Raw genomic sequence first — 15292 nt, forward strand, 5'->3', positions numbered from 1 at the left:
ACAAGTGTTTAGATTCATAAACCATATTTAACAGTTCTTAACTATAGTTTACGAGTGTGAATTATAGTTTATGACGATAAACTATGATTCACAAATGTGAATCATATTTTATTTCTTAAAACTATAGTTTACGATCGATTCAAGTACACCAGTTAAATTTAGTTTATGAGTATTAATGACACCTCCAAATTATGGTTAACGAATGTAAATTATAGTTTACAAATGAGAATCTATATTCATCAGCAAAATCTATTGTTAACGTTTATTTACAAACAAGATAAACTTAGATTAGTATTCGTAAACTACACTACAACCGTTAAATATAGTTTTACAGATGAAAACTATAGTTAACGAATCGTTAACTATAGTTCACAGTTCATACACTATAGTTTACAATCGATAAACTTAGTTTATCACTGTTAAACTACATTTATCTATTTTTCGTGAATTTGACGTGACATACCTTCTCTTTAAGCTAGACTTTCAATCATGAAGTTTTTGGTCTTTGTTCAAGCATAACTTTCTACAAATCTGTGAGATGGGACAAGGAAAACAAAAGCATGTTGGCGGTTGTGGGCAGGGAGCTCGTTCTACAGTCTTTTTTATTTCACATTTCTAAGTTCTAAAGTGACATAAGGTACTGGGCCCATGGGAAGGGGACCATCCCCCTTTGCTTCAATGACATATGGTTGATACCTCCCTTTATTTACCGAGTTATTGTTAGGTGTGTAATAGTAACTATAAAAATAGTAGCATGTATAGGAATAGAGGCTGCAGACTGAGTTGCTTCCATTCGGGTCTGTCTTATTTTCGCATCAAATGGAATCTTTCTGATTTCGCGTCCTTAAGCTTCGTTTGCATCTCTCGAAGAGAGAGAGAGAGAGTTCTCGTTACTTCTGCATGGAATTTCGATGAGGACACTAATGGCACATTCATACAACATGAAGTGGCATCCACTGGAAAACTGACCATACAGCCAGCAAGAGCCCCGCAGAGGGATTTGCACCTAGCAGGCGAATTGAAGTGCAAGTCCAGTACGGCAAAGGAAGTGGGGACCCCTAAAAGCCCCCCTCCCCGGCCCCGATTCCAGAAGCTAGCAAAGCCCTCGTGGGGGAGGGAGGGTCTTCGACAGAAAATGATTAAAGCAAATTTCAATCCACAAAATGTTGTTCATTATAGCAATTTTACCAGATTATATTTTTTTTCAAAATTTTTATTACAAATCATTTAAGATTCTGTAAACATGTATTAAATTCAAGAATTTACCTGATTCAAAGTAAAACTCTATAGATTATATATTTTATAATAGCTTCACTTTGCACCACTGATCGGGGATGAGAAGCATATGTAAAGAAGGAGGGATGGGTGCTCAGTAAAACTTAAATTTAAGTACTCTACCTGAAGGGAAAATGAATGAAGCTCTATTTTCCCATTCTTCCTTCAATAATTCGACCTTTGTTTTTGCATTACTGTTGTGACGGGGTCTTCCATCATAGGAAAATAATAAGACAATTCCACAAATGAAGGTTCCAATTATTTATTGACAAAGAACGAAGAATGATGATAAACGAAGGTGACCTGTAATGAAAATGACACACTCATACAAATTCACTCACACTAATATTTATTTAATTTCAATAGTTTAAAAGCAATATTAATTTATTTCTTACAAGCTTCAATGTGTACCAAGATTCCGTAAGGAATATCTTGGGCTAAACTGCAATCATGATCTCGGTAGATTTCTCGCAGGAGAACATCAACCAATAATTAAAGTAATGTCCAGATTAAAAGAAATAGTTCGTGCAAAGGTATATATACTAGCACTCACACATGCGTACATAGCAACCACACCCCATATCTACTGGTTCTACCACTCTCACCCAGGAATAACAATAGTCACAAGACAATCACGTGACATCCAAACACAATCACATGACACGGAACGCCTTACCAACAAGAATACAATACAAACACGATGACAATGACCATGTGACAATGACCACTAAGAATGAATGAATGATGAATGAAACTTTACTACAGCTATTTACTACTTAATATACTAGCTGTACTATTAAAACTAGTTATTCTAAATAAAATAAAATAAGCAATTGTCACACTGTCTTTGTAACAAATTGTTCCGATGTCTGGCTATTTATCCTGAGGTTGACATTCAGAATTATTAATATTATCCTATGTAAAACAGGTTTTTTTTTTTGTTTTTGTTTTTGTTTTTTTTTTATTTAGAAAAACATATTCCGGTCTCAGATTTATAGTGATGACGCTTGGATTTATATTTTTCTCTGTGCTTAGCACACATGTATAAATTAATTACTCACATCAGACAAGCTTTTTAGGAAAGCTAATACTTGTGTATTATCAAATAAGATTGATAAATGGTCAAAGAAATGGCTGGTTGATTTTAATCCTAACAAAACTGTGAATTTAAATTTTAGTAGAAAAAACCTTGTATATTCTCCTGTTAAATTTGGCGAACACGGCCCAGATATTATTCAAAAAAAATTCTCATACTCATCTAGGCTTACATTTTCAAAGAGATGCCACGTGGACATCACACATACAAATAATTCATGAAAAAGCTACACAAAGATTAAACATTCTTAGAATGCTTAAGTATAAGGTTACATGTAAAACACTTGTTAAAATATATTTTGCATTTATTCGACCTGTAATGGAGTATTCTGATGTTGTTTGGGATAATTGTTCTGAAAAAGATTCTAAACTCTTAGAAGACATACAAGTTGAAGCAGGCAGAATTATCACTGGATTAAGATGTAACTCTTCTCGTTCAAAATTGTATGATGAACAAGGATGGGATCTTCTAAAAACAAGGAGAAAAATTCATAAGCTTATATTGTTTTATAAAATTATTAACGGTTATTCCCCTCAATATTTGTATGATTTGATTGAACCCTATCGCCCATCAATTAATTCTTATAATCTCAGAACCAATGTTGTACAATTTAAAATTTCTAAAATTAGAACAAAATCTTATATGGAAAGTTTTCTCCCCTCTACAGTCAAACAATGGAATATCTTGCCAGATTATATTAAAAATGCTCCTGGAATATGTTCATTTAAGAGTCTCTTAAAATCCTATTTTTGTAGAAAAAGTAATGAACTTTTTCATTTTGGAGTAAGAAAATATAATATAATACATTGTCAGATAAGGAATAATGCTAGTAATTTGATGGCAGATTTATATAATCAATGTTTAGCAGAAACTCCAATGTGTGAACATTGTGCTGGCAGTATTGAAGATGCCTACCATTACTTTTTTGTATGTCCAAGATATTCAATTCCAAGAAATGTACTTTTTCAATCAATACATAATATTATAAATTGTGACCATATATCTGAAAGTGATTTATTGTTAAATGGTAGTTCTAATCATGGACTTGATATTAATATACAAATATTTGAAGCTGTACATACATTTATAGTAGCAACAAAACGATTTATATAAACACTGTCATATACATATGTGGTATATTGTAATGATTTCAATATTTCCAAACCGGAACTACTTTGTACTCTTGCTTATTTTTTTTTTTTTTTTTTTATCATTATTTTTTTCTTTCCTTTTGTAATTTTGCTCCTTTTGTCTTCTGTAACCTTGTTCATTTTTGTTTTTGCTTCCTTCTTTTGTACATTCTTACTTTTGCTTTAATAATTAATTTACTATGTATTTGCCTTGACCTTGATGTAGGGAGAGGGCTAAAATAGGCTGAGCCTGCTGCCCAATCCTATTCACTCTTACATCTGTGAATAAAATATTGTTTAAATAAATAAATAAGATTTTTCATTGATAATTAAACTCTGGATTACCAATTCAATAGTATTTAATTACATTAAAGTTTACTGATTTATGCTTTTTGCAGTACCAAGATTTTCTACTTTAACAGTCATTTATAAATGAAACAACAACAAAGAAATGGTTTAACAAATCAATTTATTTGACTTAAAAGTTCACATCTAGCATTTTTATCACAAATGTCTTTTTATCTTTTCTAGTGTTCACCGTGCATGTATTTTGACCACTTAATTTCTTCCTCAGGGGTCATTTCCATGTATCCCTGTGAGCCGGCATTTGTAATTGGACAATAAAACAGGGTCTTTTCCTCTCCACCTTCCCAGGGGAAAGCCTAAAAGACAGAAATCGCCTTTTAATAGGTGGTAGATGTACAATTTTACTATGTCATCACCAATAAGTAATATATGTAGACTGCTGTGAAGTTTTACTTCTGCCTATCATTCTTTGCAAATAGTTCACTGAAAAATGGCCAAACTATCTAAATTTCTACTCAGTTTTGAATGGAACACATCAATACAATCATTCAAATGTTTGTCTAATAGAATATTTGATGACCAATCACCATACAGGGAATTTCCAATACATTTTGGGAATGGGGCCTGGGCCCTTGGAATATTGGGAATTTAACATATTTTTACTTTTTGAGAAATTATATATACCAAGACAATTTTCAAGACATAAACATTAATGATGAATAAACTTTAGCTTAATTTAAACTTTACTATGTTCAAATGTCTTTCCCTCACATAATCCCCCCAGGGTCCCATTCCCATAGTTTTTGGTGACTTGTAAAATCCTTGAAAAAAAAGTCTATGAACAAGCTAATTAATATCCGTATGATCAATGTATGAAATTAGACATAAACTGTAATTCAAAGCACTATTTTATACAGGAAACTATATGTAGTTACACTCTGGAACAATTTAAAACACTGAAAAATTCTTACTTCTACATGAATTTTTTATCCTTTAGTACATTTGAATCAGAAGGAAATTCTTAACTTGAGTGATTGATTTCTGCTTTTATACCTTCTTCCTGATGCGGATATGAGAATAAGGTATAAATTCTGGTCTCTTGCCATGTGATTCATCCATCTTCTCATAGATACGTGTCAGGATGCACACTGGGATACCCAGGAAGAAGGAGATGCTATTCCATTTTCCAATTTCTGAAAAAAGGGTTTTGCACTAGGTTTACTTACATTTTGTGTTAACATAATCAGAGATTTTCTTACTAATTTCATGAATTTTGATTTTAAAGTATAAAGATTGTAGTTTATTTCATCATTTGAATTAAAACAATTCTTATTTCTACTTGGTAAATTTTGTCAGCTTTTAACTTAAATTGTAAGAAAGATGACTATGAAATACTTGTTCATCAGTTTTTCAAAAAACTTTAATATCATTATATGACCAGTAAAATACAGACCCCTCATTTTGAATATCTGCCAAAGTTTAACACATCCAAGATCACGAACATAGAATATTCAATTAAGGAATGTTTTTAAATTTTGTGTGAGTTATTGGTGTGTAAATCACACAGACTTGCATGTAGGCATATTTTTCATGAAGCGCTAGCACGCTTCATGAAATATGCCTACGTGACAAGTCTGTGTGAGTTACACATCAATAATTCACACAAAACTTAAAACATTCCTTACATTTACATTTCACTTGTTCAAAAGCACCAAAAATATACTCAATATTTGAATTATTCGCTGCCCTATATTGTTACATTTTTATTAACGTCTCTGTAGTTCATTGTGACATCACTTTAGCGTGAGTTTCTCCGAGCATATTTCTAGTATACACAAAAATGGCCTCCAAATCAATTTCACAGTTGGCTTAAAAGAAAAACATAGCAAATGTAAATATTCGTATATATTTTTTCCTGAAACTAAGGTCAACACTAAAATTCACCCCCATGTACTTGCAATATTGGAGCAGGTAACTCCAATGTCAAAAAAAAGTTTCTTATATGATTAATTTGGCAACTATTTTCCATACAATGTTCTTTCAAACTACTTACTCCTGGCATTAATTCTGTATGGGACATATTCTAACTACAGTGGGGGTCTGTCATAAGATACGTGTTTTTAGAACTATAAATACTCTTCTATATTTAGGGTTGGATACCCGTACTCGGTACCAATACCGTACCGAATAGTTATTTAAAAAATACCGGTAAAATACCGTTTCATTTAATACCGGTACTAATAACGGTACTTCTTAATCTTTAAAACATTTTAATACATTCAATTTGATTTAAAAAAAAAAAAAAAAACGATTCCAAACTTGCTAAAATCGAATTCTCCGCTCTTTGAAAGGGTAAGCTAATTACATGTAACGAAATGGATTCTTAGAACGATACTTACTTTCGACTGCCGATATTCGAGGTAAATCAATACGTATATCTTTTTTTTTTTTTTAAAAATTAAAATACATTCACATGAATCTTATTTTAATTTTACAAATAAAAACTGATAATAAATGTAAATTAAAAAGGCAAAATGTCGCAAAAATGTGATCTATCCATTATCTACTGTTTCATCATTTAGTGCGACCAAAAAAAAGGGATCCTGTCACCTGGATGAAGCAGTCAGCCGATTTGTGCAAATTAATTTGTTTGGGATTCAATTGATTTGTTTTGTTGATCATTATTAAAAGGTTGAAATAAAATGTTTGTAATTTGAATATTAGGAACATCTATTGTTATCTCTTAAAAGCATGGAACATAGTTTATATGCTCATTTTAGATTATATCATTGAAAGGTTAGTGAATGGTGAAAGCACATTTGTTATAAAATGAACCCTCATTCTCATTCATCAATGCATACATGTAGTACCGTATCGTTAAAAATACCGTATCATTTCAAAAATACCGGTATGGTATCATACCGCTTCATCCTTAATGGTATCCAACCCTATCTATATTATTATCAAACTTTTGTCAGTTGTCACTCTTAGGGGTTAAAGATGTGAGGAAATTCATTAACTGAGATTTTTATTTTTTAATATTTATCAAAAATTATAGTCAGAATGAACCCTGCTCGCTATAATGTGATGAAAATCAAAATTAGATACCTTATTTTAGATACCTTATTATTTTTTTTTTTAGATTTATAATTTCAGGAATGTTCCAGCTCTTTATGACGGTCCGAATTTGCTCCCTGACAATTACTTCATACCTTTTATTAGCATGTTTCTTCATCGAAGTACTTTTATAAAAACGCATGCTTTATCTACATAGTTTATACATTATTTAATTTTTGATATACAATGAAAAATGCAGTCTAGAACAACACCGGGGAAGTAGAGGAGGCTTGACCTTGGGAGGAAAGTCATAAATTCTGTCAAAAACTTCATAAGACTTAATTCCATACCATTGTGTGGATCTCTCCCAGCTTTTTTGGGAAGAAAAACTTCTGATTTTTTCACATTTGGGTCCACTTCAGTAGCAAACCGTCTTGCAAGTGGCCTACAAACACCAGTGGTCCTTCTCAGAACCTGCGCCATCTTTTTCAAGCGACCCTAACAAATATTATTTACATAACGATCCCGATCAGAAAAAAACGGAAAGAGGTTGCGAATTTCTTTATAGTTATGTCTCTGGTTAAATTGAATGTATCATATTATAATATTATGTTTACAAACGATAAGTGGAACAATGTAGACTTTCAAATGGGGTTTTGTATCGTGAGGAGAAAAGTATCACGATGCATCCCGATATTTCAGAAGAATATCACAATATATCATGATAGGCCTATATCAAGTTTTTAAATTTACAGGTTTCTCCATAAGGAGATGGGTGAACATGACGAGCAATAAGCCTATAGTGTGACAAACATGAAGACGAAAAATTGAATTTCAATTATATTAAAATTTTCCTTGATATTTCGTCTAACATTAAAATATACTTTATGTAAAATCTCTACAATTTGCAAAAATCCCTCAAAGATTGAAATTATTTGTCTGTGAAATATTAGACACACACGAAAGCGGGCAAAAAGAGTCATTTTCTCATACTATAACACTATTTTTCGATATGAGTGGGTCTTCGCTCCACCTTTTTGAAAGTTAATCCTCAAAGTTTGCATAAAAATATTCATTTTTTGGTTACCAAAAATATGGAGCAATGACCCACTATACCTTAAAAATATACTTTTATGACATAACATTCGCATCTTTTCGAGAAATACTTGAAGTCCATTAAGTCAAGGGTCATATCACAAACATGATTTAAATGCCACTATTTGTCAGGACTTGTGTAGTCCAGTGGTTAGCGTGCTAGTCTTAATAAAAGATAAAAAAAAAAAAAAAAAAAAAAAAGCGTGCTAGTCTTGAAAGAAAATGATACTCAGGATTTTTATTGCTAGGGTTAGAACCCCACGAATACCACAATAATTTTTTTAAATAAAAGAATAAATTTTGCCGAGAAAATTTTCCTCAAAAAAGTTTTGTTTATCACAATTTCATAAATTTCAATAATGAGAACTTTACTCTAAATATTAAATTCACAAACTGAACATAATTTTTATACTTCTGAAGCTATAGGCTTTTTGCACGCTATGTTCGCCCATCTCCTTTTTGGGGGATTTTAAAAAAAAAACCCCGAAGATGTAGATTTCAGCATTTTCAAAAAATCCCATTTTAAATCTTTCGTATTTTCTGGAACACAAATAAATAAATAAATAAATAAATGAATAAATAAATAAATTAAAACTCCAAATTAGTAAAATCTTGATCATCAATTTAAAAAATTAATGAATTAAAAAATATTAACCTTTGGTACAGAGGTTTTTAGTAGTTAAATCTGTCTTCATTTACATTCATTAAGTTTACTACTTTCCCCCTCATTCTCGGCCATCTTCTGTTATTGGGGTCCAGTGGTTGGCTTCTTGCTGGTTATCTCTAAATAGACATGAAATCACATTGCTCTGATATCTAGTTATGTTAAATTTTAATTGCTTATACTACATGTAGGGAACCTTTAATTAGGATATCGTTAAGGACAGACGATACGTTTCTCAATCATATATAATTTTTTCTAAGATTTTGTCATTGAAGTATTGCTACTTAAACATGTTTACTTACAAAATATTGAGGTACCTTACCAGGCATTTGTGCAAGATACCAGAGGATGTTGTTTCCTATAAAATCCTTTTGGAACAAACTTAATTTGCCAATATCACATTTTTTAGTGTTTCAAATTTTTTAAGACAATTAGAAACAAGTTTAGAAATGAGAAGGTAATTAAAATTTTGAATATTTTCCATACAATACGAAGATATACAAAACAGATATTTGAGGAACGTGTCGTCTGACCTTAAATGCAGTAAGTAATTTAAGAATACAATATACGAATATGAACATTGAATAACCAGATCTAACTGACCTACTGATCGACATGCATTGTGTATTATAACTACATGTATACGTATTTAAATGCACGGTGTGTAATCTGACTTACACACAAAGGTTGATAAATTGATTTTTTCACGGAAAAGCTAGCCATAATGCATATTTTTAGAATCGATTCCGTGTATTTAGTTTATGCAATGTAATTTTTTGGAAACTGGCAATTCACAGTCTTCCTTCCTGTGTAAATGCATGCATGTTTAATTGTGTAAAGGATGCAAATCACCATCTTACTGCTAAAGGTTCACATCCCTCAGATTTAAGGTAAGACTATACCTTATTTGTTTATATTATATTAACTATATTTTTATTGCAGTTGGATTTAATTTTCTTTTTAGAAATTAATTTCATAAATATTGAATTTACGCCTACATTTACACTTTCCAGAAAAATGGCTATCACCTTTCCCAAAATTCTAAAGGATTATCTCGACGTTTTGGACGACTGGCAGAGAGAAGTCGACAATATTAGAAAAATGCACCATGAGATATGGAAAGAAAGCAGATTTTATCCTATTGTTAAACAACACAGAGCAGGAAGCCGCGTCGAAAAACAGTGTCGCATCCTTCCAATGGGAAAACAAACTGACGTAGATTATAAATTTGAAGTAACGGGAGTAACTGTTGAAATGGAAAAAAGATCAGGACTCTTCTGGAAAGTTAGCACGTTCTCAAAGGCGCATGGGAAAATATTTGTGACAAAAGAAACAAAAAACGAACTTATGAACAAGCCCCACTATTCTGAGATATTCACAGAAAACGTCTTCGTTTGGGACTCGTCGGAGGAAGCATATTTGTTGTTGCCAGGACCATTCAAAGAAAATGTCGTGGAGATGAGTAAATTTGAATATCAAAAGGATCTAACACCACCAGCGAACAGTCCCTCAGTCCCTGGGCAAGGAGCTGTGAATGAGTATGATATTGTACCGTGCTTAAGAATTTCTCAGTGGCCACTCAGTGTCCGCAAATGGACGGAAGACAATTGTTCTGACCAGAAAGCTTTAAACAAAACATTTAGGTCAAACATGGCAAAGACCGAGTCTTTATTTGTAGTCCCAGCAGGAAATCCGACATCTCAAGAAATAAATCTTGAGTTCAGACTTTCTTTCTCTCTTCTTGAGGTCAAATGCTTCGAGGAACTTTCCTCGTATGAAAGGAAACTGTATGGTTTGATAAAATACGTCTTTAAAACGAAATTAGAAGGCATAGATTTACTGGACTCTTACCATATTAAAAGTCTTTACTTCGACATGATTGATAACGAAAGATGGAGTTCAAAAGATTATTTACAAGATCTTACACATTTCTTTGAAAATGTAGAAACTGCTTGCAAGAATGAAAGGGTTAAGCATATCTTTATAGAAGATTGCAATATATTTCCTTTTCACAAGACAGACAGGGATGATAAAATAGAAATGACTGTTGAAGTTCTTGGTCGGAAATCTGATGAAATTGTTAAAGAACTACACATACTTGTCCGACGCGATTTACATGTAGCGGCAGGTGAAGATGAAACTTGGCTGTCACTGACCGAGAAGGAAATAGAAATACGACAAAAACAAATAAAAAAAGAAATCTACATCAACGGTTATTTAACAAGGTTGCTTAGTTTAATAACTTATTCTCTGTATGAAAATCAAGAACAAAATACAATTGATATTGCTATTCGTAGAGTCAAAAAATTGTTTTGTGACTATTCCCATGATGAACATATTCATCGGATGATTCCTATGGTAAACGCTTCACTGGAGCGACTGGGAACGAGTGATCTTATAGATAAGACCATGACTAGCTGTTCAGTAGCAGATGAGGTCAGTAGAAAAGTTCATCTTGCTTTTGAGGCATACTTGTATCAGGAATTTGAACAGGTCAATGAATATTTGAAAGACATTTTACCACACACCCCTACGAGTGAATCGACTTTTATAGGAGTTAGCATTACAAGCTATCACAAGAACTTTGAACTGGACACACCCCTTCACTACGCAATTTCTACCCTGGAGAAAAAGTCTAGGGAACACAAATGTCCCCGTTTTTATCTGGATCCTGTCTTTTTTGCCCATCATTTAAAAATCCAAGTCAGGCTAAAAACCGATGATAGAAAGCCAGAACAGACAGATATAAAGAAACTGGAGGAGCTGTCCGTCTGTCTGTCTGAGAGGGAGCCGTACCTGGGACGACTCTCCTACAGGTACTCCGCTGTATTACTCTTACAGGGATATCGACCGTTACTGGAACATTATCACCTTGCTTTCAAAGCAATCGACAGAGAAAACCTTGATGGCTTTAATCAAAGACTATATGCCACAAACTTTGATCTGCGTTAACTGAAGAGTTTGACTATTCGTATGGCATTCTTTATTTTTAATAAAATACATACATATTTTATTTTTTTTAATTGGATATATTTCTTTTCATATTTTCCTTATTTTATTCAAAGAGAAATAAATGAATTTTATTTCTATGGTTTTTTATTTTCAATTCTTGTACCCAAACATGCGCTATAAATAGATCAACGTAACAGGAATATTTTAGAATTTAAATAGAACGAACAGAAGATTGGAATTAAAGACTGGATTTCCAGCGCTGTAAATACATATCATTGCCAAATACACCGTATCTGAAAAATTTCCAAGAATGATAATTTTCAATTAAATATTTAAATACAAGTCGATCTACTGAATTGGGAGGCGTTCAAATACACTGCATACTTGGTGCAATGAGTACTTCAGGTAGAAAACCAGGATGATTTTTTTCTAAAATAAGATATATACTTACCATAATCAAGCAATTTAAAGCATTTTTTTAAAAAATGGAATATTTGATTTGAGTATTCTTATCTAGTTAACGTCCTTTTTAAATTTCCCGTTCTTTAAAAAACCATCTTAAATTTATTATTGTGCTATCATCAAAGTTATGTAATACAGGACAAAAGGACATTTTAGACACACTTAAGATTTAAAGAGCCCTTAAAAATTGTTTTCCAAAATTTAATACTGGGCTTGTTTAATAACTGCGTTTTTATGAGGCGTTGCTTTTTTATGCTGTTAATTAATTATATTGCAAAGTACTCTCCTTCGGTGTTATAAAAAATGAAAAAAAGCTTTTGAAGTCTGAATTGAAGGAAATGGACCATGTAGTTGATAAATTGATCTATTGATTGTAGGACCAGCATTTGAATAGTACATGCCATCTATCTTTCAGACACGTGTGAAGAATACGAGGTAAACTCGATACTAAAAATATACTTAGAAACTCTGGATTCCCGACAACGTATGGTAGAGGGGATTCGACTTTATCACCATAATGTTTGGGCCAAGTATAAAAATCGCAATTCTCTCATAATTCAGCATCGATCTGGAAGTAGGGTTGAAAAACAAACAAGAATTTGTCCTAATGACACTCACTCTGATATTGACTTTATGTTAGAGGTCGACGGTATCGCAGTTTCTGTCCAAGCGGATGAAAATTTATTCTTTCAACCGACATCAAGTGATGGCTATTACGGACGAGTTATGATCAGTAGTTACTTCAAAAAATTTCTGATGATGGACGCAAAATTAAACGCCATATTCAGCAATTTCTGCTTTAAACCAGATAAATTTTCAAATAAATCAGTACTGGTACCTAAAATATTCAAGACAAACGTGTTGCGTGTCAGTGAGTTTGAGTATACACAAAGTAACCTACAATCTAGTTCTAGTCCATCAGTACCTGGAAAAGGCGTCGTGAATGACTATGATGTTGTCCCGTGTCTGAAGCTAAAGCAATGGCCAAACGAAACACGGTCATGGATTCAAAGAGGAAAACATCAAACAGTGTTCGATTTTTCATGGAGGCAAAAAGTATATCATGAAGCTCCTATTTTCCTTGTTGCAACAGGAGAACCGAATTCTTATTTTCAACATGAGCAATTTAGGGTTTCATTTTCAATGATTGAAATCGAGTGCTTCAAGAAACTGCCAGACCCCGCAAGACGTCTCTTTGGTTTAGCAAAGTATATATTTAGCTGCCTTCTTTCCTCTGCCGAGCTTCTTTCGTGGTTTCATGTGAAGTATTTATTGTTTTGGATGGTTGAGGAAGAGAACGATACTTATTGGGAAGAAACGTTGCCTCTCTCTTTTATTTTGCGACTAGTCGACAATATCCGCCGATCAGTTCGTGAGGGAACAATCAAACATTTCTTCATGGACGAGTGTAATATTTTCCCTGTAAACAAAAGAACATATGAGAGAGAATGTTTCTACGAACGTATTCTGTCGGATAAACAGATAATAATAGACTGTGTCGAAAATCTTCTTCAGATCGAAAAGAAGGGTTCCTTCTTTGACCTCTCAGCTCCCATAACAAATGTAAAAGCAGAAAAAAGTTCATTAAAGAGTTATATTGAGGGATATTTGACAAGGCTTTTAAGTGTGATAGTCTATGTTTGGCTGGAGTCCCATGTCGATCAGAGGCATAGCCATGAATTTAGAGAGGAAATACTAAGGGACTGCAGAGAGGAAGAATGCTTGGCCAAATTAGTGCCACTAGTGGAATTATATCTTTTTGGTATTACCACAGACAACGATAGTTTCAATTATTGGAGCCACTATGCTTTTATGTCTTACATGGGCGGTGATATTGAAAAGAGTTCAATTTTGTGTTCCCAAAACAGACATTGCACGGATGAGGAGGAGTATATAATAGGGGTCTCTATTACGAAGCACCACAGAAACTCGAAATTAGACGCTCCACTTCTCCACGCTCTCAATGAACTAGAGCGTCAGTCTGGGACATGTCCTCGTGTATGCATACATCCAACGTTTTTATCGAATCACATTCTTGTCCAGAGCGAATTGAGAAAGCATACGATATGTGCAAAACGTTTGAAGAAAACCTTTTGTAATTTGGAGGACGTTAGCAAGACCCTTTGTCAAAGAACACCATATCCTGGTTCCTTGTCGTACAAGTCCGTGGCTATGCTTATCCTCCAAGGTTATAACGAATACTTCAAAGACAAACAGATAGACATCAAATCAGAATACCTGGAGATTTATAAAGGATCCAATAATCATCTGACCACAACAGCTTTGTAGTTTTGATCTCCCTTAAATAAACATTACCAAAATGTATTTTGTAAAGTCTTAAAAATGTTTATATACATCATAATTATACCATGCATTGTCTAAATTTTTATTGTTTTTGCACGGTTCCGCCTACTTAGGTACCTGTCAATCGTTATAAAAATTGAAAATGCAACCATGGTCAAATGTATGTGCATTGATAGCCAGATAGCATGATCTCTCTAGAAGAGACATTTAATTTACTGGTTGCTATTTGAAATCTGGACAGTGTTTCCTGACATAGCCCAGTGCAGAGGAAGCATGAAATATGGAGATAACGAAATGAAATCAAGCTCAAAAGTCCATTTGAACAATACAGATAGGGAGCAGAGCAAACACGGACCTCTAAAACATCAGAGATAGGAATAGATGACATGGTAAAGTAAAATCCCCTGTCGACCGGTCACACCCGCCGTGTGCTCCTTGTCATGATCGGACAAACAGAAAATCCGTATACAATTCAGTGTGAAAATAATGGCCAAATAATTTGTAAGAAAAACGTCAGTCAATATTCGACCTAACTATAGAGTGTATTTGTTAACAAGGTCATCGATCACAGACTTTGCGAAATGCTGACTTTCAATGGGACTTCTGATATCCTTGTATCATCAAGTTATTTGTCAATAGCATGTCTTATTTTAGAAATTGTTCGTACATTTAGCATGCCCTTGTCGCATATCGAATTAACTGGGAGACATATTTTCCGTGTACAGGTGATAATGGTATATTGCTACATAAATTAAGAAAATTGACGATAGAAAAGTTGAAGTCATCACGTTTATCATGAAGTTTTGTTGTTAGTTTGCCATTATTGTCTTTTTCTAGAAAATATTCAGATATAAAACAGATGTGTCAGATTCTTTGGTTTCCTTTATTTTGAGCCGAAAGGGGTATATCGAATCAATCAAAATGAATATTGTTAATTCATGAAACTTCCTC

At 33.1% G+C, this 15292-nt stretch overlaps 2 protein-coding genes across 2 annotated transcripts; one reads left to right on the forward strand and one right to left on the reverse strand.

Annotated features, from left to right (window-relative positions):
- Positions 1-3953: 3953 nt before the first annotated feature.
- Positions 3954-7373, reverse strand: LOC133196717 (cytochrome c oxidase subunit 6A2, mitochondrial-like). The gene is made up of 3 exons (XM_061332574.1): positions 7215-7373; positions 4861-5000; positions 3954-4163 (listed from the first exon to the last, which is right to left on the reverse strand). The coding sequence occupies exons 1-3, from the start codon at positions 7345-7347 to the stop codon at positions 4029-4031; spliced, it is 408 nt and encodes a 135-aa protein (XP_061188558.1). The 5' UTR covers positions 7348-7373; the 3' UTR covers positions 3954-4028.
- A 2253-nt stretch (positions 7374-9626) lies between these two features.
- LOC133196718 (uncharacterized) lies at positions 9627-11575 on the forward strand. The gene has a single exon (XM_061332575.1). The coding sequence runs from the start codon at positions 9641-9643 to the stop codon at positions 11573-11575; it is 1935 nt and encodes a 644-aa protein (XP_061188559.1). The 5' UTR covers positions 9627-9640.
- The last annotated feature ends 3717 nt before the right edge of the window (positions 11576-15292 follow it).

Source organism: Saccostrea echinata, unplaced genomic scaffold, assembly GCF_033153115.1.
Source record: "Saccostrea echinata isolate AGI-Se365-2 ecotype Australia unplaced genomic scaffold, CSIRO_AGI_Sech_v1 ptg000030l, whole genome shotgun sequence".
NCBI classification, from domain to species: domain Eukaryota; kingdom Metazoa; phylum Mollusca; class Bivalvia; order Ostreida; family Ostreidae; genus Saccostrea; species Saccostrea echinata.